The sequence below is a fragment of the Salmo salar genome, chromosome ssa09 (assembly GCF_905237065.1).
Source record: "Salmo salar chromosome ssa09, Ssal_v3.1, whole genome shotgun sequence".
Taxonomy (NCBI): domain Eukaryota; kingdom Metazoa; phylum Chordata; class Actinopteri; order Salmoniformes; family Salmonidae; genus Salmo; species Salmo salar.
Window position 1 is genome coordinate 7125859 of NC_059450.1, and position 27012 is coordinate 7152870.

At 42.4% G+C, this 27012-nt stretch overlaps 1 protein-coding gene across 2 annotated transcripts in view; it reads left to right on the forward strand.

Annotated features, from left to right (window-relative positions):
- Positions 1–27012, forward strand: part of rps6ka1 (ribosomal protein S6 kinase a, polypeptide 1) — a 195000-nt gene that overhangs the window by 46126 nt on the left and 121862 nt on the right. Inside the window, exons 1-2 of one of the 2 annotated variants that reach the window (XM_014210103.2) lie at positions 3917–4561; positions 26501–26548. In XM_014210103.2, coding sequence (XP_014065578.1) covers positions 4499–4561; positions 26501–26548 — 111 coding nt within the window. In that variant the 5' untranslated portion in view covers positions 3917–4498. Of the gene's footprint in view, positions 1–3916; positions 4562–26500; positions 26549–27012 lie in introns of those variants that run through there. The other variant, XM_045723353.1, reaches the window with a different exon arrangement.

The following is a 27012-nucleotide window of genomic DNA, read 5'->3' on the forward strand; positions in this document are numbered from 1 at the left end:
TGCTCCCAAGGATGAACCAGACTTTTTTCTAAGGTCTTGGCTGATTTCTTTTGATTTTCCCATGATGCCAAGCAAAGAGGCACAGAGTTTCAAGGTAGGCCTTGAAATACATCCACAGGTTCACCTCCAAATGACTCAAATGGTGTCAATTAGCCTATCAGAAGCTTCTAAAGTCATGACATCATTTTCTGGAATTTTCCAAGCTGTTTAAAGGCACAGTAAACTTAGTGTATGTAAACTTCTGACCCACTGGAATTGTGATACAGTGAATTACAAGTAAAATAATCTGTCTGTAAACAATTGTTGGAAAAATTACTTGTGTCATGCACAAAGTAGATGTCCTAACTGACTTGCCAAAACTATAGTTTGTTAACAAGACATTTGTGCAGTGGTTGTAACGAGTTTTAATGACTTTAATGACTCCAACCTAAGTTTATGTAAACTTCCGACTTCAACTGTATTTGCCCGGACTTTTCTCTGTTTTTTACCATTTGTATCATGTTTAATATTAGCCACTATTGGTAGCCACCCTCAGAAATACCCACACACATTTATAACTGTCACTTTAGTGTTGGTTTCTTTCAATTTGTAGCCTACATTTTGCATCCTTCCATTTCATTGTTTATCTTTCTTTTCTCTGACTTGTCCGTGTGGTTGTTGCTGAGGGTCGGCAGCAATATTGGATAATATTTAATTACAAGCTGTGCAATAATTTGGGACGTGTAGCTTATTTGAATCATTATGGAACACAGACCAAACCCGGCAATTTAAACCTGGAGCCTGGCGCACGGCTCACGACGACTGGACTGTTGTCATCACAGTTCCGTAATCAGACCAGATTAGGGTAGATTTATAGACTATTTTTCAACCACTATTGTACACTTTTCTCACCTTCCAAAATGTAATGGAATGAACAGCTGAATATGGCAACTTTCAGGATGAATTAAGCCACTTTATTTTTTATGTACCAATATATTTCATGCGTAATGGCTCTCCAAACCTGTTTTTTTTATTAAGTAGGTTCATAAATACTTTCCTAACCCTAAATAATCTACAATATCAGATCATTTTTTGTTCTACCAAACTAGACGGAAATGCATATATTGATGGCTTTCTTTCATTGATCCCTAATATTCAGAACCTGTTATCTCGATATACTGTAGGCTATTCTTGTGAATCTGTCAAGAAAATTCCAAATAAAGGTACACCCTATTTAAAGGGATGGGTTTAGATGTACTGAAACCCCTATTGAATGAAAACTCCATGAGAAAATCTGTTGGCCAACAAGTGGGAAGGTTTTCGGAGGTTGAATTATATTTGATCGGTGTGCATAAGGGAGCCACACCCAAAGAGTTCATTACGCACCTGCATACGGTAAGTCTGAATACCAAATACTGAGAAGTGCTCAAATCAAAACGTGTAAAAAAGGAATAGATTTTCTATGTGTGAATCGGCCCCATAGTCCCTTATGGCTACTACCACTGTATACAGATACGCTGCTTTAAAACGAACCATGACCTTCATCGAGCTGTTATACAAAAATGTATAATTAGCCAAAATTGAATCGGGGAAAATGAGTTGCATTTTTTATTAGGATTAGCTCTGAGATTGAAAGCCATAGTCTCTGCTGGTTCATACTGTAAAGCCTGATTTTCCTTCTCTATACATACAGTAGCATGCAGCATCAAAGAATCAAACCTACTTCTTTTTCGTTACAAAGTGTGCTTCTCAGTGCACAACCACACTGACACTTTATTCGATTAGATTAGTGGGTGTTAACTGGCATGTTGTCATAGAGCAAGACATGACATTCAGCTTCACATCCCTTTAGGCAGGTGTGTGTGTGTGTGTGTGTGTGTTGCACTTTGGATGCCACTTGAGACATAACGGAACTGTGCAATCTGCACTAAATAGGTGTTTGTGTTCAGAGATGCAGGAACATGCCATACAATATATTGTACTTTTATTTTAACTAGGCAAGTCAGTGAAGAACAAATTCTTATTTACAATGACGGCCTAGGGACAGTGAGTTAACTGCCTTGTTCAGGGGCAGAACGACAGATTTTTACCTTGGGGATTCGATCTTGCAACCTTTCGGTTACTAGTCCAACGCTCTAACCACTAGGCTACTTGCCGCCCCAATTTAGTGTGAGATACTTGAGGGTTTCGCTTCCATGGTAGTTATGCTATGAGGGCCGATTGCTATGAAAGCTTAATATGCAATTACAGCAGACCAATATCTTGATACAGCACATTCAGTACATGTAATAATTTGTCCTTTGTCCTGTCTTGTATCAGTGTTCAGAACTCAATGCATATACAGCCACATTGCGTAGCAACAGTTGAGCATGAGAATAGTTATTTCAGCTCAAGGCTGGTACAACGTTTTATTACATAAGGGTGTGTGTGTGTGTGTGTGTGTGTGTGTGTGTGTGTGTGTGTGTGTGTGTGTGTGTGTGGACATGTTTAATTATACTTGTAAATTCCCCACAAGAATAGTAAACAAACAAAAATGTAACCAACTGGGGATAAAAAAAGGCTATTTCTAGAGTGTTTAGAGTTAGGGGTTAAAGGTTAGGTTTATGGTTAGGTTTAGGATTAAGGTTAGGTTTTGGGGTTAACTTTTTGGGCGACCCAACCAAATTCACATAGAAATGTGATGTATAGATCTCTCATTTACTTTTGGTTTTGTACACAAGCTTCAAACTGCTGAAAATACAATATTTTTGGTTATGGAAAATATATTTCACAGCGGTTTAGATGGTTCAATTATTCTCTACACTATACTTCCTTGTTTTTTCACATAAACTTTAATTAGGCAAGCTAGCATTTTAGGATTTTGAATGGGAATTCATTGTGTGTACCCACAAGGTTAGTTAAACAAGCCTGTGTGTGTGTGTGTGTGTGTGTGTGTGTGTGTGTGTGTGTGTGTGTGTGTGTGTGTGTGTGAATGGCTTAAATTGAGAATACATTAATAGTGCAAGTATCCATCCTAATTTTTGTCATACTGTAAATCTAGCCAGCACCTGCCTCTATGGTAGATGCTGGCTGGTTGCCAATAGTAACCAATTCAACCAGGAACAATGTCCACTCAGCCCAGTCAATGGAGTAGATGGAGAGGGAACCACAGCAGAGCACTATTCTCTCCAACCTGCACTCTGTATGAAAACGCTTTGTGGCAAATGTTGGTGGTTTCCAAAGAACCCACTGGGCACAGGCGTCAAGTCAACATCTATTCCACGTTGGTTCAACGTAGTTTCAATGAATTGACGTGGAAACAACGTTGATTCAACCAGTGTGCCCAGTGGGAAACAAAGACCTAAACAAATGCACATAGGCCTATACATTAACACAATGGCCCTCGACGATGCACAGATCAATTGATAAACCACACTCAAAGAAATTGTATTGAATTGTTTATGTTTAAATGTAAAGTATCAATCTGGTTTCCTTCAAACCCAAATGCATCATGTACCATGTCTTTTTGAAGGGACATTGATAGACAAATTCATTATCTTTAAACTCAGTAATTATATGACGCTATAAATGAGTCAAATTGAGGGGCAACGTTTAGGATTAAGGTTAGGTTTTGGGGTTAACTTTTTAGCATGATACCTCTGTGCATACAAATGTATCACCATCATCGCCCTATTATTCTTCTTGTTCTCTTCTTTCCCTTCTTTTTTTTAGCGTCATACTAAACTAAATTCTCTTCAAGGTCTTATTACGCTAACAACATTTTATTTGATTCATGTATACAAGCGCAAATGGTGGGCTTTTGGCGCATTACGTAGGCCTATCATTTGCAGTTCAACCAGCCTCCAGGGGATGGCGAAAATACGGTTGGGCGGACCGACCAAGAAGGGGCTGGATGAAATCCGTTTGGAGTCTATATAATTGGTCGAGTTGATACGCTACATTCTGGAGGATGAACCAGCGGACAGAACCAAGTCCCGCTCCGAGGAAGCTCTCAGAAATACAGAGGAAAAGAAAAGCTCTATGCCTATAATATAATAGGCTGCGTCGTCGATTAATTAGGTTACATGGACACAAGAGAAGGCTAATTATTTCGGTGGAGGAATATAATTGCATAGCGATAGCCTATTAAACGGCTTGGAAGCTGCACAGTCGCAGCTACAGCCAGCACCTCTCTTCTCGTCAAATCTGAACGTAGGCTAAGGTGTAAAGGGGTTCGTTTTTGCTCAAAGCCTCAAGTTGTTTTTATTGTGTTTATTGCATGTTTCTGAAGAGGTGGTCATTATACGACGTCATTTTGAAGGGATTATATTAGTTTGTAATCAACGGCTGCGGAGTGCGACTGGATGCATGTCTTACATCGGGGATTGAAGTGATAGGCTACATCTCAACGGACCGGACTTCAAATTGTGAATGAAGAAGACCTTGTCCAGGGCAACGCAACCTCAATCTACAACCCAATAAATCTGGGCAAACTCAACTTGTATTTCGGCAGCAGAGGGAGAAACTAAAAACCTGCAGAATGCCTCTTGCACACCTTGCGGAACCCTGGCCCCAAATGGAACTAGTTACACTGGACTCAGAGGTAAGGACACCATTGAACAGTTTGTTAAAAGCACTATTTTCATTCCGCGTGCCAAAAATATCCGTAGCCTAAACTTTTCCATTCTGATTATTGTTGCTCGTGTAAATGCATTTGCCAAATGAATGCCCAAAATGCTATAGGTTTTTGACAGGCAATGCAACATATTCTTTCATCTGGTTGTTAAGTTGGGGATGGTGTACTTGCTTGCGAACCCTGTCGCATGCTTCGTAGTATAAACAGTTCGCGCATATATTATGACGACGTTTTGGTGTTCGACAAGGTTATTTTTTTCCCTGAGTTTGCACACTACATTTTTTGTTGTTGCGACAAGTCGAAGTTCCGTAGTGCCCCGTCGTCGGTGATTGGTCAACAGTACTAGTAGGAGTGGGAACTATGGATGGGATTCTTCAATTAAGTGTTTGTCTATAAACAAGAGATGACTAGTTTATATGCAACAAAAACACTTGAGAAATACTGCACCAAACATTGCTGAAGACCAAAAACGTAAAATCAAGAGATCTGTAATGTTATCTTCGATTAATTCAGACTTTTGAGGACGTGTATACTGGCTATGTTATTATGCCTCGAGAGGGACGAACAGTAATATTGCTGCTTTTTCCTAGTTTCAAGTGTATATATTTTAAGGGCGTATGCGAGGCACGGACGTTAACTAGTATGTGGGCGCCTTTATTGCATTCGCTCTGGAATCTGGTTGCCTTTCTGGGTGTGAGCCAGGTGCCCCGTTTTGACCGATGGCGCAGTCGGCTAAAGGTGGTGAATAGATGTCTCACTCAGGACTTTAATCGTTTAAAAAAAATGGGTGGCTCTCCCATAGGCACCAATGCAGTAACAGTTGGGTCTCATCTGCTTAGTTTGACTGTATGAACCAGAAAACATGAGGGAGTGAGATGTCTCGCTTCCGTCTCTTTGAGTAGCTCAAAACGAAATGTGACGTCGGTTAAGCACGTGGAGTAATAGGATTCTGTTTTCACGTGCAAAAGTGGTTGCTTTTGATAGACTTTATCTGCCTTCCAATGAAAATGAGTTAGAAGATTCAAACATATTATGTAAAATAAATGTAGATTTCTAAACAATGCATAACAGGATGACCACACAACACGAGCATTGCAAAATAAATGTAGAAATCTGTTATTCAATTATTGTGCCAACAAGGGTCTGTGTTGCCAAGGGCTAAAATAGAAATCAGTTCTATTTCTGACGCAGATCGTGCTTCAAGTCCTGCCACTCCCATCTCCTCATTGGTTTATAGAAGCAGGTACCCACCTGCCATCTCCTCATTGGTTATACCCACGTGGGTGACTGTAAGACGAACAAGGTCAGTGGCAGTAATGCACCTAATTTATGAAAGTTGCCAATCGCAATATAAAGTCAAGAGAAGAAAAAGCCTGGAAGGAAGAGGGATGACTAGAAACAATTTGATTGGCTGTTTTATGTGTGGATTAATTGTTGGAGTAGAGGACCTTGTGCATTTCAGGTAAAATAACAACTCAATGTTTATATCCCAGGACAAATTAGCTAGCAACAGCAAGCTAGCTAAATAGGACAAATTAGCTAGCAAGCTAGCTAGCTAAATTGCCATAAATGTTTAATGCTTTTTCGACCTGTCCCCAAATTAATATAATTGGTTCAGAGTTTGTTTTGATATTTTAACCTGCGTGTCGTGATCGCGTTTGGTGTGGGGGGACAAAATACATTTATGCACGGTGGTGCACGCGCCCAGCCGGTTTGGGTTCCGTGTAATGGTGCCTTGTAGACATCGTTGCCGAGCGGTGCAGATTACTATTCGATTTGAGATTGCGCTCCTCCCTCATCTCTTTTGCGCGTTTGCGAAACACGACCCTGCCAAGCCATGCTGCTTCTTGACACACTGCTCGCTTAAACCGGAAGCATCAATGTGTCGGAGGAAACACCGTACAACTGGCGACCATGTCAGCGTGCATGCGCCTGACCTGCCACAGGAGTTCCTAGAGGACAAGGACATCCCGGCCGGGCAAATCCTCCCCTAACCAGGACGACGCTGTGCCAATTGTGCACCGCCTCATGGTTCTCCGTTGCGGCCGGCTGCGACAAGGCCCGGGATCGAACTTGGATCTGTAGTGGTGCCACTCGGGAGACCTGATGAATGCCTTCTGAATGTAATTATGTACTATACCACCACAGCATGTCTTCCCTGCACCACGGATCAGGGCAATTTAAATTAGTTTAGCTTTTTTACAACTAAATCTCTATTTGTGATGTAAATGGAATGGTCCAGACACCTTTTGCTATTTCACTGGTCTTTGACAAATTTACCCCAACCTGTGATTCACTTAATCCTCTGTGCAATATGGGGACTCGGGCAAAAAACATGATACATTGTGAAAAAACCCCACCTAAAATATGTCCTTTTTAGAAATAATTTAAATAAGCTCGCAGTATAGTGTTGCAGGTATGTTGTACACATGAAATTGTTATTCCGAACTTTATCCGCAGCGTTATATTCTATTTGGTTGCGACTTGAGCGATACCTCGCCATTCTAACAGCAGAAATAGAGATGTGGTTATGAAAAACTAAATTCTGCTTTAATGAATGCACCTCGCCTAATCCATTTGATTACAAATGAACTTCCTCCCATGGAGGCTTCCACGGCTAGAGATCATTCAGATACAGTCTGCTCCCTTGACAAAGCTGAAATGTCTGTTCTATTTTTCCAACAAAACATGTTCAATGTGTAGTAATGTAGAGCTAGATGACTAATGCCTTTTGAATGCATCACACTGGGAGCTTTCTCATTTTAGCTTGAGGCTGTAAGTCACTACTGTCACAGCACAGCTCTCATTGGCACCTGGCTCCACTCCAAACTTGTACCGAAAGAGAGACGAGGCCAAGGTAGATTGATTTGAGATGTAAAGGGAGAGCGCTGCCCCTGATAGACAGACGGTCACGGCTGGGTTTGGAGAGCTGGGGGTTTATTGATTGAACAGCTGTACTTGGGTTACTTTCCGATGGGACAAGCCAAGGTCAGATTCATGAACAGCTTTATGGCAGATTTGTCATGGCACTGACTGTCAAAGTACGAACTCTGTTCAAATTCTACCATTGGTCCTTTGCTATACTATAGTTGATGACGATGTCAGTTGTTTACTGATGTCTACACTGGTACAACTGCAGTTCTAAATAGTAGGATGTTAAATCTGCAAGCCTATTATGAATGTCTAATCAGAATAGAAATGTGATAATCACAACATACACTGAATACATCCACTCGGTGAGAGGAGCTACTCTCTATCCGATAACAGCTGATGAGCTGCTTGTTTCCTGTCAATCTGTGTCTTGAAACCAGAGACTGTAACAGCTACAGATTCATTCCAGGGTTGTCATATAGCACTTACTGTATGTTACCCCTCAATTCCTATCTCCCTCCTTCCCTCCCTTCCTGTCTCTCCATTCCCATCCCTTCGCCCGTCTCCCGTTTCATGTGCTGTCACTGGATCACCACCAGGCTTCTTTAGGTCCCAGTTTGCTATCTTCTTCTTTGGCGCAATGAAAAACATGTACTGTATATTTACAGTATAATTTCATCTCAATATGCTGTATCTGTGTTCACACTTTCCCAACAACTTGAATATTTTTCGCTATGGAGTCATTTAAACATTAGTGCTAGCAACAAGCTCCTCACATCCACTGCAGTACACAGCTAACATGACATAGGGAAATGCGTAGTTTATTCATGGAAATTGACATCTCATGTACGTTGGCTAAGAAACCAAAGATGGTTTAACTTTGGTCAAAACTGCTTTCAATTGTGGCAGCCTGGGCTGTCCCATGCCTCTCAGCCATTTCTGTCGTTGGTGGAAAAAGTACATTTGGACATGACACATTGGCTAAACTAAAACACAACGTCAACCTGCATTTGAAACATGAAATAAATACATCAATATATTACATGTGAACCCAAGCTAATACCAAACATTTTTATACTTTAGCAATCAAAACTATTTGACAATTTACAGGGGGTCAATTCATTACTAGCCATATGGACTTACACTGAGTATAAAATGTAAAAAACCTTTCCATGATGTAGACTGACCAGGTGAAAGCTAAGCTTTTTGATGTCGCTTGCAAAACAATGTCCAACAGATTGGTTAGTGAAATGCACACTTGGCCTTCCGATTGGACCAGCAAATAGGTATTTTGGTATGTCAACATTGCTTGAAATTGATCATTTACTTATGAAGCTTGCATTTAGAATTCTTTGTTAAAATAAATTATTACTGTGGCGCAGACTCACCATAGGCACGTTTCTCCACTTGCACTCTCCAAACTCCCGCCAGTGGAGAGCTCTGTTCTTTTGTTGAAATGTTTGTTCCTTTCAAACATTTAAATGCAAATGTGATAAATCTATATTCCATCTAATCCTACTATAATTGCTGGTTTAGACGTGTGTTTCATGTTTGATACAATATTTTCATTTACCATTTCTTACCCTCTTATTGGGCGTGATGTTTATTGTGCACATGAATGTTAGCAACACTCATGAGGTAGGAGTTCTGTTTATTTAATTCAATGTATGGTTTCCTTTGTTCATATTTCCCAGTTATGTTGGAGTTCTGTGTGTTTTTGACATGTCTGTCATTCTGGTTGTGCGTAATAGGAGCGCACGCACCTCAGTGCGCATAGAAATATGGTAGCTTTGGTATCAGTATTAGAGGTCGACAGATTCATCGGAATGGCCGATTTAATTAGGGCCGATTTCAAGTTTTCATAATCGGTAATCGGTATTTTTGGGCACCGATTTGCCTATTTATTTTTTTGTTTATATACACCTTTATTTAACTAGGCAAGTCAGATTAAGAACACATTCTTATTTACAATGACGGCCTAGAAACGGGGGTTAACTGCCTTGTTCAGGGGGGATTCGTTTTTGCAACCTTCGGTTACCAGTCCAACGCTCTAACCACCTGCCTTACATTGCACTCCACAAGGATTAACAGGCTGACTACCTGTAACGTGAGGGCAGCAAGAAGCAAAGGTAAGTTGCTAGCTAGCATTAGACTTATAAAAAACGATCAATCTTAACATAATCACTAGTTAACTACACATGGTTGATGATATTACTAGTTTATCTAACGTGTCCTGCGTTGCATATGATCGATGCGGTGCCTGTTAATTTTCATTGAATCACAGCCTGCTTCGACAAACGGGTGTTGATTTAACAAGCGCATTTGCGAAAAAAGTACTGTCGTTGCACCAATGTACCTAACCATAAACATCAATGCCTAACAGGAATATTTAGACTTAGCCACCCGTTAGATAAAATACGGAACGGTTCCGTATGTCACTGAAAGAAAAAAAACGTTTTTTTCGAGATGATAGTTTCCAGATTCGACCATATTAATGAGTCTATGATTTGATAGAGCAGTCTGACTGAGCGGTGGTAGGCAGCAGCAGGCTCGTAAGCATTCATTCAAACAGCCTCGTCGCTGTGCTTCAAGCATTGCGCTGTTTATGACTTCAACCTGGGTGGGTATAATTTTTGGAACGTTCCAACAGGAATCTATGCCAAAAACTTCGTAAATTACAAGGTTTCCAAAAAACAACGCATACAAAGTTGTATAGCGGCAGAATAAGATACCGGGTAGGGAGTGGTCTATTTCATTGCGTTTTTCACTCATCACGTTTATTCCGAAAAATGTCTGTCCTCACATGTCTGTTTGCCTATGGACAAACATTAAGAATAAGCTACGTGGTGAGTTGATGCCTATTCGGCAGCTAGTTAGCTAGGTTTGTATGCGTTGCTACTTTGTATGCATTGTTGGTTGGCAACCTTTTACTTTAAATTTTTTGAACAGATTCCTGTTAGAACGTTCCACAAATTATACCCAACCCTTCAAGCCTATCAACTCCCAGATTAGGCTGGTGTAACTGATGTGAAATGGCTAGCTAGTTAGCCGGGTGCACGCTAATAGCGTTTCAAACGTCACTCGCTCTGAGACTTGGAGTAGTTTTTTTCCCTTCCTCTGCATGGGTAACGCTGCTTCGAGGGTGGCTGTTGTCGATGTGATCCTGGTTTGAGCCCAGGTAGGAGCGAGGAGAGGGACGGAAGCTATACTGTTACACTGGCAATACTAAAGTGCCTATAAGAACATCCAATAGTCAAAGGTATATGAAATACAAATCTTATAGAGAGATAGTCCTATATTAACTACAACCTAAAACTTCTTACCTGGGAATATTGAAGACGCATGTTAAAAGGAACCACTAGCTTTCATATGTTCCCATGTTCTGAGCAAGGCACTTAAACATTAGCTTTCTTACATGGCACATATTGCACTTTTACTTTCTTCTCCAACACTTTGTTTTGCATTATTTAAACCAAATTGAACATGTTTCATTATTTATTTGAGGCTAAATTGATTTTATTGATGTGTTCATTCAGTATTGTTGTAATCGTCATTATAAAAAAAGAGAAAATAATCGGCCGATTAATCGGTATCGGCTTTCTTGGTCCTCCAATCGGTATCGGCGTTGAAAAATCATAACTTTAAAAGGCTAATTGATCTTTAGAAAACCTTTTTGCAATTATGTTAGCACAGCTGAAAACTGTAGTGCTGATTTAAAGAAGCAATAAAACTAGCCTTCTTTAGACTAGTTGAGTGTCTGTAGCATCAGCATTTGTGGGTTCGATTACAGGCTCAAAATGGTCAGAAACAAAGCCCTTTGTTCTGAAACTCGTCAGTCTATTCTTGTTCTGAGAAATGAAGGCTATTCCATGCGAGAAATTGCCAAGAAACTGAAGCTCTCGTACAACCCTGTGTCCTCCTCCTCTCTTCACAAAACAGTGCAAACTGGCCCTAACCAGCTTTAATTTCTTTCATCACATTCCCAGTGGATCAGAAGTTTACATACACTCAATTAGTATTTGGTAGCATTGCCTTTAAATTGTTTAACTTGGGTCAAAAGTTTCTGGTAGCCTTCCACAAGCTTCCCAAAATAAGTTGGGTGAATTTTGGCCCATTCCTCCTGACAGAGCTGGTGTAACTGAGTCAGGTATGTAAAGGCCTCCTTGCTCGCACACGCTTTTTCAGTTCTGCCCACAAATGTTCTATAGGATTGAGGTCAGGGCTTTGTGATGGCCACTCCAACAACTTGTCTTTTGTTGTCCTTTAAGCCATTTTACTACAACTTTGGAAGTATGCTTGAGGTCATTGTCCATTTGAAAGACCCATTTGCGACCAAGCTTTAACTTCCTGACTGATGTCTTGATGTTGCTTCAATATATCCACATAATTTTCCTCCCTCTTGATGCCATCTATTTTGTGAAGTGCACCAGTCCCTCCTGCAGCAAAGCATGATGCTACCCCCATGCTTCACGGTTGGGATGGTGTTCTTCGGCTTGCAAGCCTCCCCCTTTTTCCTCCAAACATAACGATGGTCATTATGGCCAAACAGTTCTATTTTTTGTTTCATCAGAGCAGAGGACATTACTCCAAAAAGTACGATCTTTGTCCCCATGTGCAGTTGCAAACCGTGGTCTGGCTTTTTTATGGCGGTTTTGGAGCAGTGGCTTCCTTGCTGAGCGGTCTTTCAGGTTGTCGATATAGGACTTGTTTTACTGTGGATATAGTTACTTTTGTACCTGTTTCCTCCAGCATCTTCACAAGGTCCTTTTACTGTTGTTCTGGAATTGATTTGCACTTTTCTCACCAAAGTACGTTCATCTCTAGGAGACAGAACGTGTCTCCTTCCTGAGCGGTATGACGGCTGCATGGTCCCATGGTGTTTATACTTGCGTACTATTGTTGGTGCAGATAAACATGGTACCTTCAGGCGTTTTGGAAAGTGCTCCCAAGGATGAACCAGACTTGTGGAGGTCTACACTTTTCTTTTTTTTTCTGAGATCTTGGCTGATTTCTTTTGATTTTCCCACAATGTCAAGCAAAGAGGCACTGAGTTTGAAGGTAATCCTTGAAATACATCCACAGGTACACCTCCAAATGACTCAAATGGTGTCAATTAGCCTATCAGAAGCTTCTAAATCCATGACATTTTCTGGAATTTTCCAAGCTGTTTAAAGGCACAGTCAACTTACTGTAGGTAATCTTCAGACCCACTGGAATTGTGATACAGTGAATGATACGTGAAATGATCTGTCTGTAAACAATTGTTGGAAAAATTACTTGTCATGCACAAAGTAGATGTCTTAACCGACTTGCCAAAACTATAGTTTGTTAACAAGACGTTTGTGGAGTGGTTGAAACACTTAGGTTGGAGTCATTAAAACTAGTTTATGTAAACTTCCGACTTCAACTGTATGTATGAATGAATAAATAAACTGGGTGGTTTGAGTGCTGATTGGCTGACATCTGTGGTATATCAGACCGTATGACAACACAGTTTTATTTTCTTACTGCTGTAATTACATTGGTAACCAGTTTATAATAGCAATAAGGCACCTCGGGGGTTTGGCCAACGTTTATGGCCTGAGGTGTGGTATATATTTATTTTTTTTACATTTTATTTAACTAGGCAAGTCAGTTATGAACAAATTCTTATTTACAATGATGACCTATGAACAGTGGGTTAACCTCTATGGGCTAGGTGGGACGCTTGCGAAAACTTCAATTTTTAAAACATATGACTATTTTACACCATTTTAAAGACAAGACTCTCGTTGATCTAACCACACTGTCCGATTTCAAAAAGGCTTTACAACGAAAGCAAAACATTAGATTATGTCAGCAGAGTACCCAGCCAGAAATAATCAGACACCCATTTTTCAAGCTAGCATATAATGTCACATAAACCCAAACCACAGCTAAATGCAGCACTAACCTTTGATCTTCATCAGATGACACTCCTAGGACATTAGGACATTACATGCATGTTTTGTTCAATGAAGTTAATATTTATATCAAAAACCAGCTTTTTACATTAGCATGTGACTAGCATTCCCACCGAACACTTCCGGTGAATTTACTAAATTACTCACGATAAACGTTCACAAAAAACATAACAATTATTTTAAGAATTATAGATACAGAACTCCTTTATGCAATCGCTATGTCCGATTTTTAAAATAGTTTTTCGGTGAAAGCACATTTTGCAATATTCTGAGTAGATAGCCCGGCCATCACAGGCTAGCTATTTTGACACCCACCAAGTGTGGTACTCACCAAACTCAGAATTTCTATTAGAAAAATTAGATTACCTTTGCTGTTCTTCGTCAGAATGCACTCCCAGGACTTCTACTTCAATAACAAATGTTGGTTTGGTTCCAAATAATCCATAGTTATATCCAAATAGCGGCGTTTTATTCGTGCGTTCAAGACACTATCCGAAGGGTGACGCGCCCGACGCGTTTCGTGACAAAAGAATTCAAAATATTCCATTACCGTACTTCGAAACATGTCAAACGCTGTTTAAAATCAATTTTTATGCGATTTTTATTTTTTTCTTGTAAAAAAGCGATAATATTCCGACCAGGAAACCCTGTTTTCGTTCAAAGACGTAAAAATAAAAACATGGTGTCAGCTCGTGCACGCGCCCCAGTCTCATTGTTCTCAGATCGACCACTATCCAAATGCGCTACTGTTTTTCAGCCATGGCCTGCAAAGTCACCATTCAACGTTCTGGCGCCTTCTGAGATGCTATGGGAGCGTTAGAAAATGTTACTTTATGCCAGAGATCCTCATTTTTGGATAGAGATGATCAAGAAGGCCAAGAAATAGTCAGAGAGCGCTTCCTGTTTGGAATCTTCTCAGGTTTTGGCCTGCCAAATGAGTTCTGTTATACTCAGACACCATTCAAACAGTTTTAGAAACTTTAGGGTGTTTTCTATCCAAATCAAACAATTATATGCATATTCTAGTTACTGGGCAGGAGTAGTAACCAGATTAAATCGGGTATGTTTTTTATCCGGCCGTGCAAATACTGCCCCCTATCCCCAACATGTTAACAGCCTTGTTCAGGGGCAGAACGATAGTTTTACCTTGTCAGCTCGGGGATCGATCTCGCAAGCCTTCGGTTACTGGCCCAGCGCTCTAACCGCTAGGCTTCCTGCCGCCCCAATATACCATGACTAATGGCTGTGTCCAGGCATTCCCTGTTGCGTCTAAGAACAGCCCTTAGCCGTGGTATATTGGCCATATACCTCACCACCTCGGGCCATTAACTTTGACACTGTATGTGACTTAAGTTTTATGATATGGAAATCTGAAGTGCACATTTTGGACTCACTGGTCTTTTGGGTTGCTTGTATGTCACCAAAACTGTATTTTTTTTTATATATATATTTTTTTATAATCCTCAATGTCATCTTTCAAAATACATTGAGTCCTCTCAATTTAAAGCATTTCCCTCACTCGGACAACAAAAAAGTTGCCCAATTTAGCAGGAGGAATGGGGGCAACTGCTATGGCTGTCCCTGTAAGGCGACACATTTTACAGAGCCTATCTGGTGTATGTAACAAAATCTTTGTTTTCTATATATTTTTTTAAATTAAAGTTTAGAATGGCTGTCAGTCAAAACCCATACTGACCTGTGAAGCGCAGAGCCAGAGCTCTGGCGTCATGTATAGCATGTTACTGTCTTCCAATTTAGGCTTTTATTAGTGCCCAATCTGCCATTTTCAACCCGTATACTGGTGTTAAGGGCAAGTTAGTTGAGTAAGTGGCTGAATTAATAAGGTGATGGGTAGCTTTCTGCCGTGTTTGAGAAGTCAAAGTGCTCTGGATGAGTTAGCAGTGGCAGCTGGACAGATACTGTATCTTGATTTCCTTGCTTTTTTTTCCCTCTGTTCTCAGCCCCTCTTTCTGCTCCTCACCCCTCTTCGCAGAGCAGGCAGGCCCGTTGCCCTACACAGACACAGCGTGTACACATGCTGCTCCGGAGCCAGTGCTCTTCTTCCTTCAGACAAGCATGTCACAACTTTGTTCATTTGCACAATGTCTTTCATTCAGTCCAAAAATGACATTCGGTAGCTTCTACCTATAGCTGTATAACTTTTTGAGCTGGATTGCCTGTATTTGCAATTTAGTTTCTTAGGGCTGTCAAATTATTTAATAAATAATCAAGTTAATCGCGATTAATCACCATTTTTGAATTTGCTCAAATTTGGCCCTGAAGAAGAAGAGAAAATAATTTCAAAAGTAGTGCATTGAGTTACAGGCATACTATGCTTTGAAACAAAATTATGAACATCAGAATGTTTTAATAGCATTTTCACCATAAACAACTTAAGTCACGAACATACAGCTATTAATGCTCCCAATGTTTAAGTAGGCCTACGCCTACATATCCGCGTCAGAGAAAAAAAACATAGCTCCAGTAATATTGGGCATAACTTTTCCCTAACTTGGGCATAACTTTTTGGCTAGAGGCACACGGTCGTCAGTGATTCTAAAGGCACAAGCATTGATTGTAGTTGTGTTCAGCGTTGGATTCTGCACTAAAAGGGGGTTTGTGCAGAAACGCGTGCGCTTAAAGGTTTGGTGTGGTGAAGAAATGAAGACGCGATTAACGGCATCAAACAAATGTACGCCGATAAACATGTCATGCGTTATTAACGTTCACTTTGACAGCCCTGGTTTATTTTCGTTTGAGCTTGTTAACATATTTAGGTCGCAGCCTCAATGGAAATTCTCTATTACTTGTGCTAATTTCTGGTAACGTCCAATGGGCTTTTTTTCTTCAGTTTTAGTGTCCCCTTGTGTACGAAGACCGTAATACCGTAAATCCCAGGATCAGAAAAGGAGGACGATAACAAATCTGGATGCCGCCCAACCCTAGATCACCTCCACAACCCATTACGTTGAGGTGATTTAAAAAAAAATAGATTTCTTAACATTTCGAACAAACAAAAAAATGTCCTACCTCCATGGATGTGAATCTAATGGTGTGAGGCACGTCAATTCCTAGAATCTCATTGTCTAGATAAAATACATTTGGAGTTGAACTGCAGTGTTTTTTTTGTTTTTTAAAGTCTGATAAAATATTGATCTGCCTTCTGCACTCATAAAACTGGCTGGTTTGACTGGTTTTGAGAAGCTCATTATTGTGTTTCCTAGACTTGATACCTTAACAAGTTTTCATATTACTGTAATCCTACTTCCATCTTGAGCGCCTGATTTGTACCAGAGGCCACAGCAATAATGTCTCACTCTTGGTCCTTTCGGCTGCCATTCCACATACAGCCCAATTCTGGTCTTTTGCCCAATTATTGGCAAAAGAGCTGATTTGATTTGTCAAAGACCAATTCATGAAAAATATCAGAATTGGGCTGCCTGTGTAAACGCAGCCTTTGAGACTGACTCAACAAAACATTTCCATGGTATATTAATTTATTTTGTAGCCCAACACACCAATCGATCTGTGAGGAGATGACTATCGTGGACATGTAAAGATCTTTTTCTTCCCTGAGACCAAGGGCAGTGCCTCGGAAAAGCCATTTTTCCATTTCCCCTCCCTCTTTCTTCCCTACTTCTTTATCACCACTCAAGGCCAATCGATGTCCTGGCTGGCTCTGCTGCCTGCCTGCCGTTTTGTGTGTGTTAAAAGAAAATAACTGTTTTGTTGTCAAGGGAAAAGAGTAGGAGAGGAAGTCTGACTTCAGCGTCGCCTCGCTCTCCATTGTGACATGACTGGGGGGGGGGGGGGCTCTGTTAGTGCTAGTCCAAACCCCTCTCTTTGTTTGACTGTTCTGTTTTTTTCCAACGCAATATACTGTATAGCAAAGTCAATTCTGACTGCTATGATAAAAGAGGTTGTTTAGCAATGCTTCAGAAGAAACAGAAACCTCTTGTTTTTAGATACTCTTTTAATCACCTGTGGCTGTTGGATATTGCACAGCTCCGTACTGTTGCACCATATATTCTGCTAAGGGCAAGACATTTAGTCAATTACACGTCATCATCTCCTGTTGTCACCCCAGCTACCTGAAGTTTTTAACCTCTCTAGGGTCCCACCTACGCAACAGCCAGTGTAATCCCGTGGCGCGATATTCAAATACCTTAGAAATGCTATTACTTCAATTTCTCAAACATATGACTATTTTACACCATTTTAAAGACAAGACTCTCGTTAATCTAACCACACTGTCCGATTTCAAAAAGGCTTTACAACGAAAGCAAAACATTAGATTATGTCAGCAGAGTACCCAGCCAGAAATAATCAGACACCCATTTTTCAAGCTAGCATATAATGTCACATAAACCCAAACCACAGCTAAATGCAGCACTAACCTTTGATCTTCATCAGATGACAATCCTAGGACATTATGTTATACAATACATGCATGTTTTGTTCAATCAAGTTCATATGTATATCAAAAACCAGCTTTTTACATTAGCATGTGACGTTCAGAACTAGCATACCCCCCGCAAACTTCCGGTGAATTTACTAAATTACTCACGATAAACGTTCACAAAAAACATAATTATTTTAAGAATTATAGATACAGAACTCCTTTATGCACTCGCTATGTCCGATTTTTAAAATAGCTTTTCGGTGAAAGCACATTTTGCAATATTCTGAGTACATAGCCCGGCATCACAGGGCTAGCTATTTAGACACCCACCAAGTTTAACCCTCACCACAGTCAGATTTATTATAAGAAAAATGTTATTACCTTTGCTGTTCTTCGTCAGAATGCACTCCCAGGACTTCTACTTCAATAACAAATGTTGGTTTGGTTCAAAATAATCCATAGTTATGTTCAAATATCCTCTGTTTTGTTAGTGCGTTCAAGACACTATCCGAAGTGTAAAGAAGGGTGACGCGCCCGACGCGTTTCGTGACGACAAATTTCTAAATATTCCATTACTGTACTTCAAAGCATGTCAACCGCTGTTTAAAATCAATTTTATGCAATTTCTCGTAAAAAAGCGATAATATTCCGACCGGGAATCTGTGTTTTAGTACAAAGAGGGAGAAAATAAAAACATGGGGTCGCCTCGTGCACGCGCCTCAGTCTCATTGTCCTCTGATAGACCACTTACCAAAGGCGCTAATGTTTTTCAGCCAGGGGCTGCCTCGACATCATTCAGCTTTTTCCCGGGTTCTGAGAGCCTATGGGAGCCGTAGGAAGTGTCACGTTACAGCAAAGATCCTAAGTTTTGAATAAAAAGAGTCAAGAAGCCCAGGGAATGGTCAGAGGGCACTTCCTGTACAGAATCTTCTCAGGTTTTTGCCTGCCATATGAGTTCTGTTATACTCACAGACACCATTCAAACAGTTTTAGAAACTTTAGGGTGTTTTCTATCCAAAGCCAATAATTATATGCATATTCTAGTTTCTGGGCAGTAGTAATAACCAGATTAAATCGGGTACGTTTTTTTATCCGGCCGTGCAAATACTGCCCCCTACCCTCAACAGGTTAAACATGGTTACTATTGGTTATTAGCCTTAATGACAGTGTGATTTCACTAGAAAGTGGCGAGGCTCAAGTAATGGTCTTCAAATGCCTTGATTCTCTTCTCGTCATGACATTTAAAGATTGTCTGCTCTTGTGAAACTACACAGCAATTATCTCATCTGGTGTTTTAACTAGAGGTCGACCGATTATGATTTTTCAATACCGATTATTGGAGGACCAACGCCGCCGATATCGATTAATCAGCCGATTTATTATTATGATTATTTTTTTTATATATGTGTATTACACTGCTCAAAAAAATAAAGGGAACACTTAAACAACACAATGTAACTCCAAGTCAATCACACTTCTGTGAAATAAAACTGTCCACTTAGGAAGCAACACTGACAATAAAGTTCACATGCTGTTGTGCAAATGGAATAGACAACAGGTGGAAATTATAGGCAATTAGCAAGACACCCCCCAATAAAGGAGTGGTTCTGCAGGTGGGGACCACAGACCACTTCTCAGTTCCTATGCTTTCTGGCTGATGTTTTGGTCACTTTTGAATGCTGGCGGTGCTTTCACTCTAGTGGTAGCATGAGACGGAGTCTACAACCCACACAAGTGGCTCAGGTAGTGCAGCTCATCCAGGATGGCACATCAATGCGTTCTGTGGCAAGAAGGTTTGCTGTGTCTGTCAGCATAGTGTCCAGAGCATGGAGGCGCTATCAGGAGACAGGCCAGTACATCAGGAGATGTGGAGGAGGCCTTAGGAGGGCAACAACCCTGCAGCAGGACCGCTACCTCCGCCTTTGTGCAAAGAGGAGCAGGAGGAGCACTGCCAGAGCCAGGCAAAATGACACCCAGCAGGCCACAAATGTGTCTGCTCAAACGGTCAGAAACAGACTCCATGAGGGTGGTATGAGGGCCCGACGTCCACAGGTGGGGGTTGTGCTTACAGTCCAACACCGTGCAGGACGTTTGGCATTTGCCAGAGAACACCAAGATTGGCAAATTCGCCACTGGCGCCCTGTGCTCTTCACAGATGAAAGCAGGTTCACACTGAGCACATGTGACAGTCTGGAGACGCTGTGGAGAATGTTCTGCTGCCTGCAACATCCACCAGCATGACCGGTTTGGCGGTGGGTCAGTCATGGTGTGGGGTGGCATTTCTTTGGGGGGCCGCACAGCTCTCCGTGTGCTCGCCAGAGGTAGCCTGACTGCCATTAGGTACCGAGATGAGATCCTCAGACCCCTTGTGAGACCATATGCTGGTGCGTTGGCCCTGGGTTCCTCCTAATGCAAGACAATGCTAGACCTCATGTGGCTGGAGTGTGTCAGCAGTTCCTGCAAGAGGAAGGCATTGATGCTATGGACTGGCCCGCCTGTTCCCCAGACCTGAATCCAATTGAGCACATCTGGGACATCATGTCTCGCTCCATCCACCAACGCCACGTTGCACCACAGACTGTCCAGGAGTTGGCGGATGCTTTAGTCCAGGTCTGGGAGGAGATCCCTCAGGAGACCATCCGCCACCTCATCAGGAGCGTGACCAGGCGTTGTAGGGAGTTCATACAGGCACGTGGAGGCCACACACACTATTGAGCCTCATTTTGACTTGTTTTAAGGACATTACATCAAAGTTGGATCAGCCTGTAGTGTGGTTTTCCACTTAAATTTTCAGTGTGACTCCAAATCCAGACCTCCATGGGTTGATAAATTGGATTTCCATGGATTATTTTTGTGTGATTTTGTTGTCAGCACATTCAACTATGTAAAGAAAAAAGTATTTAATAAGATTATTTCATTCAGATCTAGGATGTGTTATTTTAGTGTTACCTTTATTTTTTTGAGCAGTGTGTGTACACGCACACACACACACACACACAGCTCTGAAGTGACAACGATACTGAAGAGTCTGCTTAGGAGACAAATACTCTCAACTGTTTGAATAATAAAAATAGTTTTAGTTACCTGTGATGAATGCTGAAAACAAAAACTGTAATTTCTATATGCTGGAAATCCTATTTTAATAATGGGCATGGTAAGAATTGACTACCAAAGTGCGAGTCATAATTCCCATGACACCTTCTAGCAAAATCTGAAAAACGGTTCCTTCATTTATTCCATAGGATATTTTTAGATTAATTTAAAATAAGGTCTGTGTTTGGTTTAGGCTTACACCACCTTGCCAATTTTATAACTGTGTAGATATCCATAGGATATAACTTTGATCAATAATAGCGAAGATAATTTTGGGGGGATTTATGGAAAATATGTTGACAAACGTTACCTAGTGAGATTTACACAGGTATCAATACGCCGAGGCGGTTTAAGCACAAAACACAGACCTTATTTGAAGTAGATCAAGACATTCTCTATGGAAGACATGAACGGTAAAATAATGAAGGAACCCCTTTCAAGTTCAGCCGCAAGTTATTACAGGAATTATGACGCGTCGACTATTTCTCTCTAAACCATATACCTTTGACTATTACAAGCCTGCTGCTGCCTACCACCGCTCAGTCAGACTGCTCTATCAAATATCAAATCATAGACTTAACTATAATATAATAAACCTTAGTTTCTGGATTTGACCATATTAATGACCTATCATCCCAAACATTATTCTTTCAGTGTTACGTATTTTATCTAACGGGTGGCATCCGTAAGTCTAAATATTCCTGTTACATCGCACAACCTACAATGTTGTTCCGTAAAATTCTGGCAAATTAGTTCGCAACCAGCCAGATTCTGTATACCCTGATTCTGCGTGCAACGAACGCAAGAGAACTGACACAATTTCACCGGGTTAATATTGCCTGCTAACCTGGATTTCTTTTAGCTAAATATGCAGGTTTAAAAATATATACTTCTGTGTATTGATTTTAAGAAAGGCATTGATGTTTATGGTTAGGTACAGTTGTGCAACGATTGTGCTTTTTTTCGCAAATGCACTTTTGTTAAATCATCCCCGTTTGGCGACGTCTGCTGTCTTTGTTAGGAAGAAATAGTCTTCACAGTTCGCAACGAGCCAGGCGGCCCAAACTGCTGCATATACCCTGACTCTGTTTGCAAGAGAAGTGACACATTTTCCCTAGTTAAAAGAAATTCATGTTAGTGTAACCGATGTGAAATGGCTAGTTAGTTAGCAGTGGTGCGCGCTAATAGCGTTTCAGTCGGTGACGTCACTCGCTCTGATACTTGAAGTAGGGTTTCCCCTTGCGTTGCAAGGGCCGCGGCTTTTGTGGTGCGATGGGTAACGATGCTTCGGTGGGTGTCAGTTGATGTGTGCAAGGGTCCCTGGTTCGAGCCTGGGTTGGGGCGAAGAGAGGGACGGAACCTACACTGTTACATTAGCAGGCAATATTAACTAAATATGCAGGTTTTAAAAATATACTTGTGTATTGATTTTAAGAAAGACATTGATGTTTATGGTTAGGTACACGTCGGAGCAATGACAGTCCTTTTTCGCGAATGCGCACCACATCAATTATATGCAAAGCAGGACAGGCTAGATAAACTAGTAATATCATCAACCATGTGTACATTACATTACATTTAAGTCATTTAGCAGACGCTCTTATCCAGAGCGACTTACAAATTGGTGCATTCACCTTATGATATCCAGTGGAACAACCACTTTACAATAGTGCATCTAAATCTTTTAAGGGGGGGGTTAGAAGGATTACTTTATCCTATCCTAGGTATTCCTTAAAGAGGTGGGGTTTCAGGTGTCTCCGGAAGGTGGTGATTGACTCCGCTGTCCTGGCGTCGTGAGGGAGCTTGTTCCACCATTGTATCCCTGTTCTCTCCTCTCTGCACAGGCCATACAAACGCTTCACACCGCGTGGCCGTTGCCACTCTAACCTGGTGGTCCCAGCGCGCACGACCCACGTGGAGTTCCAGGTCTCCGGCAGCCTCTGGAACTGCCGGTCTGCAGCCAACAAGGCTGAGTTCATCTCAGCCTATGCTACCCTCCAGTCCCTAGACTTCCTGGCGCTGACGGAAACATGGATTACCACAGATAACACTGCTACTCCTACTGCTCTCTCTTCGTCTGCCTACGTGTTCTCGCATACCCCTAGAGCATCGAGCCAGCGGGGTGGTGGCACTGGAATCCTCATCTCTCCCAAGTGGACATTCTCTCTTTCTCCCCTGACCCATCTGTCTATCTCCTCATTTGAATTCCATGCTGTCACAGTTACCAGCCCTTTCAAGCTTAACATCCTTATCATTTATCGCCCTCAAGGTTCCCTTGGAGAGTTCATCAATGAGCTTGACGCCTTGATAAGTTCCTTTCCTGAGGATGGCTCACCTCTCACAGTTCTGGGTGACTTTAACCTCCCCACGTCTACCTTTGACTCATTCCTCTCTGCCTCCTTCTTTCCACTCCTCTCCTCTTTTGACCTCACCCTCTCACCTTCCCCCCCTACTCACAAGGCAGGCAATACGCTTGACCTCATCTTTACTAGATGCTGTTCTTCCACTAATCTCATTGCAACTCCCCTCCAAATCTCCGACCACTACCTTGTATCCTTTTCCCTCTTGCTCTCATCCAACACTTCTCACTCTGCCCCTACTCGGATGGTATTGCGCCGTCCCAACCTTCGCTCTCTCTCTCCCGCTACTCTCTCCTCTTCCATCCTATCATCTCTTCCCTCTGCTCAAACCTTCTCCAACCTATCTCCTGATTCTGCCTCCTCAACCCTCCTCTCCTCCCTTTCTGCATCCTTTGATTTTCTCTGTCCCCTATCCTCCAGGCCGGCTCGGTCCTCCCCTCCTGCTCCGTGGCTCGACGACTCACTACGAGCTCACAGAACAAGGCTCCGGACAGCCGAGCGGAAATGGAGGAAAACTCGCCTCCCTGCGGACCTGAGCATCCTTTCACTCACTCCTCTCTACATTCTCCTCTTCTGTCTCTGCTGCTAAAGCCACTTTCTACCACTCTAAATTCCAAGCATCTGCCTCTAACCCTAGGAAGCTCTTTGCTACCTTCTCCTCCCTCCTGAATCCTCCTCCGCCTCCCCCCCCCTCCTCCCTCTCTGCGGATGACTTCGTCAACCATTTTGAAAAGAAGGTTGACGATATCCGATCCTCGTTTGCTAAGTCAAACGACACCGCTGGTCCTGCTCACACTGCCCTACCCTGTGCTTTGACCTCTTTCTCCCCTCTCTCTCCAGATGAAATCTTGCGTCTTGTGACGGCCGGCCGCCCAACAACCTGCCCACTTGACCCTATCCCCTCCTCTCTTCTCCAGACCATTTCCGGAGACCTTCTCCCCTTCCTCACCTCGCTCATCAACTCATCCTTGACCGCTGGCTACGTCCCTTCCGTCTTCAAGAGAGCGAGAGTTGCACCCCTTCTGAAAAAAACCTACACTCGATCCCTCCGATGTCAACAACTACAGACCAGTATCCCTTCTTTCTTTTCTCTCCAAAACTCTTGAACGTGCCGTCCTTGGCCAGCTCTCCTGCTATCTCTCTCAGAATGACCTTCTTGATCCTAATCAGTCAGGTGTCAAGACTGGGCATTCAACTGAGACTGCTCTTCTCTGTGTCACGGAGGCTCTCCGCACTGCTAAAGCTAACTCTCTCTCCTCTGCTCTCATCCTTCTAGACCTATCTGCTGCCTTTGATACTGTGAACCATCAGATCCTCCTCTCCACCCTCTCCGAGTTGGGCATCTCCGGCGCGGCCCACGCTTGGATTGCGTCCTACCTGACAGGTCGCTCCTACCAGGTGGCGTGGCGAGAATCTGTCTCCGCACCATGCGCTCTCACCACTGGTGTCCCCCAGGGCTCTGTTCTAGGCCCTCTCCTATTCTCGCTATACACCAAGTCACTTGGCTCTGTCATATCCTCACATGGTCTCTCCTATCATTGCTATGCAGACGACACACAATTAATCTTCTCCTTTCCCCCTTCTGATAACCAGGCGGCGAATCGCATCTCTGCATGTCTGTCAGACATATCAGTGTGGATGACGGATCACCAGCTCAAGCTGAACCTCGGCAAGACGGAGCTGCTTTTCCTCCCGGGGAAGGACTGCCCCTTCCATGATCTCGCCATCACGGTTGACAACTCCCTTGTGTCCTCCTCCCAGAGTGCTAAGAACCTTGGCGTGATCCTGGACAACACCCTGTCGTTCTCCACTAACATCAAGGCGGTGACCCGATCCTGTAGGTTCATGCTCTACAACATTCGCAGAGTACGACCCTGCCTCACACAGGAAGCGGCGCAGGTCCTAATCCAGGCACTTGTCATCTCCCGTCTGGATTACTGCAACTCGCTGTTGGCTGGGCTCCCTGCCTGTGCCATTAAACCCCTACAACTCATCCAGAACGCCGCAGCCCGTCTGGTGTTCAACCTTCCCAAGTTCTCTCACGTCACCCCGCTCCTCCGCTCTCTCCACTGGCTTCCAGTTGAAGCTCGCATCCGCTACAAGACCATGGTGATTGCCTACGGAGCTGTGAAGGGAACGGCACCTCCATACCTTCAGGCTCTGATCAGGCCCTACACCCAAACAAGGGCACTGCGTTCATCCACCTCTGGCCTGCTGGCCCCCCTACCTCTGAGGAAGCACAGTTCCCGCTCAGCCCAGTCAAAACTGTTCGCTGCTCTGGCACCCCAATGGTGGAACAAGCTCCCTCACGACGCCAGGACAGCGGAGTCAATCACCACCTTCCGGAGACACCTGAAACCCCACCTCTTTAAGGAATACCTAGGATAGGATAAAGTAATCCTTCTAACCCCCCCCTTAAAAGATTTAGATGCACTATTGTAAAGTGGTTGTTCCACTGGATATCATAAGGTGAATGCACCATTTTGTAAGTCGCTCTGGATAAGAGCGTCTGCTAAATGACTTAAATGTAAATGTAATGTAAAATGTATATATATCATGTGTAGTTAACTAGTGTTTATGATTGATTGATTGTTTTTTTATAAGATAAGTTTAATGCTAGCTAGCAACTTACCTTGGCAACGTAAAGCAGGTGGTTAGAGCGTTGGGCTAGTTAACGTAAGGTTGCATCCCCAAGCTGACAAGGTAAAAATCTGTCGTTCTGCCCCTGAACAAGGCAGTTAACCCACCGTTCCTAGGCCGTCATTGAAAATAAGAATGTGTTCTTTAACTGACTTGCCTAGTTAAATAAAGGTAAAAACCAAAAAAAATGGGCTAATCGGTGGCCAAAAATACCGTTTGTTATAACTTGAAATCGGCCCTAATTAATCGGCCATTCCGATTAATCGTTCGACCTCTAGTTTTAACCTCTGGTCCATACTGTGCATTCTGGGAACTAATGTGCAGACTGATAATACTATGGCTCATAACACATGGATGTTTCCCTTTATAGGGCTCTTAGCAATTGTTCCTCTAGATGCATTGTTGGATGATAAGTGGTTGGCCTTTTCAACAGGCAAAACCCACTGGGAAAGTGTGTTTGCAATAGATTATTGGGTTTGTCAGTTTAGGAACAAAGTAGCAGTAATGACTATGGATGCTCTAGGTTGCTATTTGTCACACACACACACACAGCAACCATCTTGGCACTGAAACTGTGTTTTGTCTTGTTTCTTTTCAGAATGGACAAAGCGTCACGGAGGATGGGGTCACACCTGCTGGGCACAAGGTAAGAGGGATCTTCTGATCACATCTTGTACTCGCACACACTCTCGCACATGCCCACCAAATAAACTATGCAGTGCTGAAAAGATGGGAAGTGCGAACTGGAAGACTAACACCTCCTCACAAATAATAACCAATCTGCTGATTCAACAAAACCAGTCAAGAGACAACTCTACTTTAGTATTTTGGTCATTTATTTTTCTACCTTCCTCACTAGGAAAATGTTTTGTGTGTGCGTGTGTACGTTGTATGTCACATTGTCAATTGATCCTCCTTTTAGGAGTTCCAATGTGCTGAAGACTAAGTCAGAATGAGGCTGGGTGGGTTGACAATATTTTGTTGAGGTCAATATAATAGGGGCTCTCAGGGAAATGAAACATTGCAAATTCCATATTCTTTACATGTCAGCCCACTGCTTCATGAATAAACCCTTTTCTGCTTTCCTGCACATTTTGTCTCACTGAAATG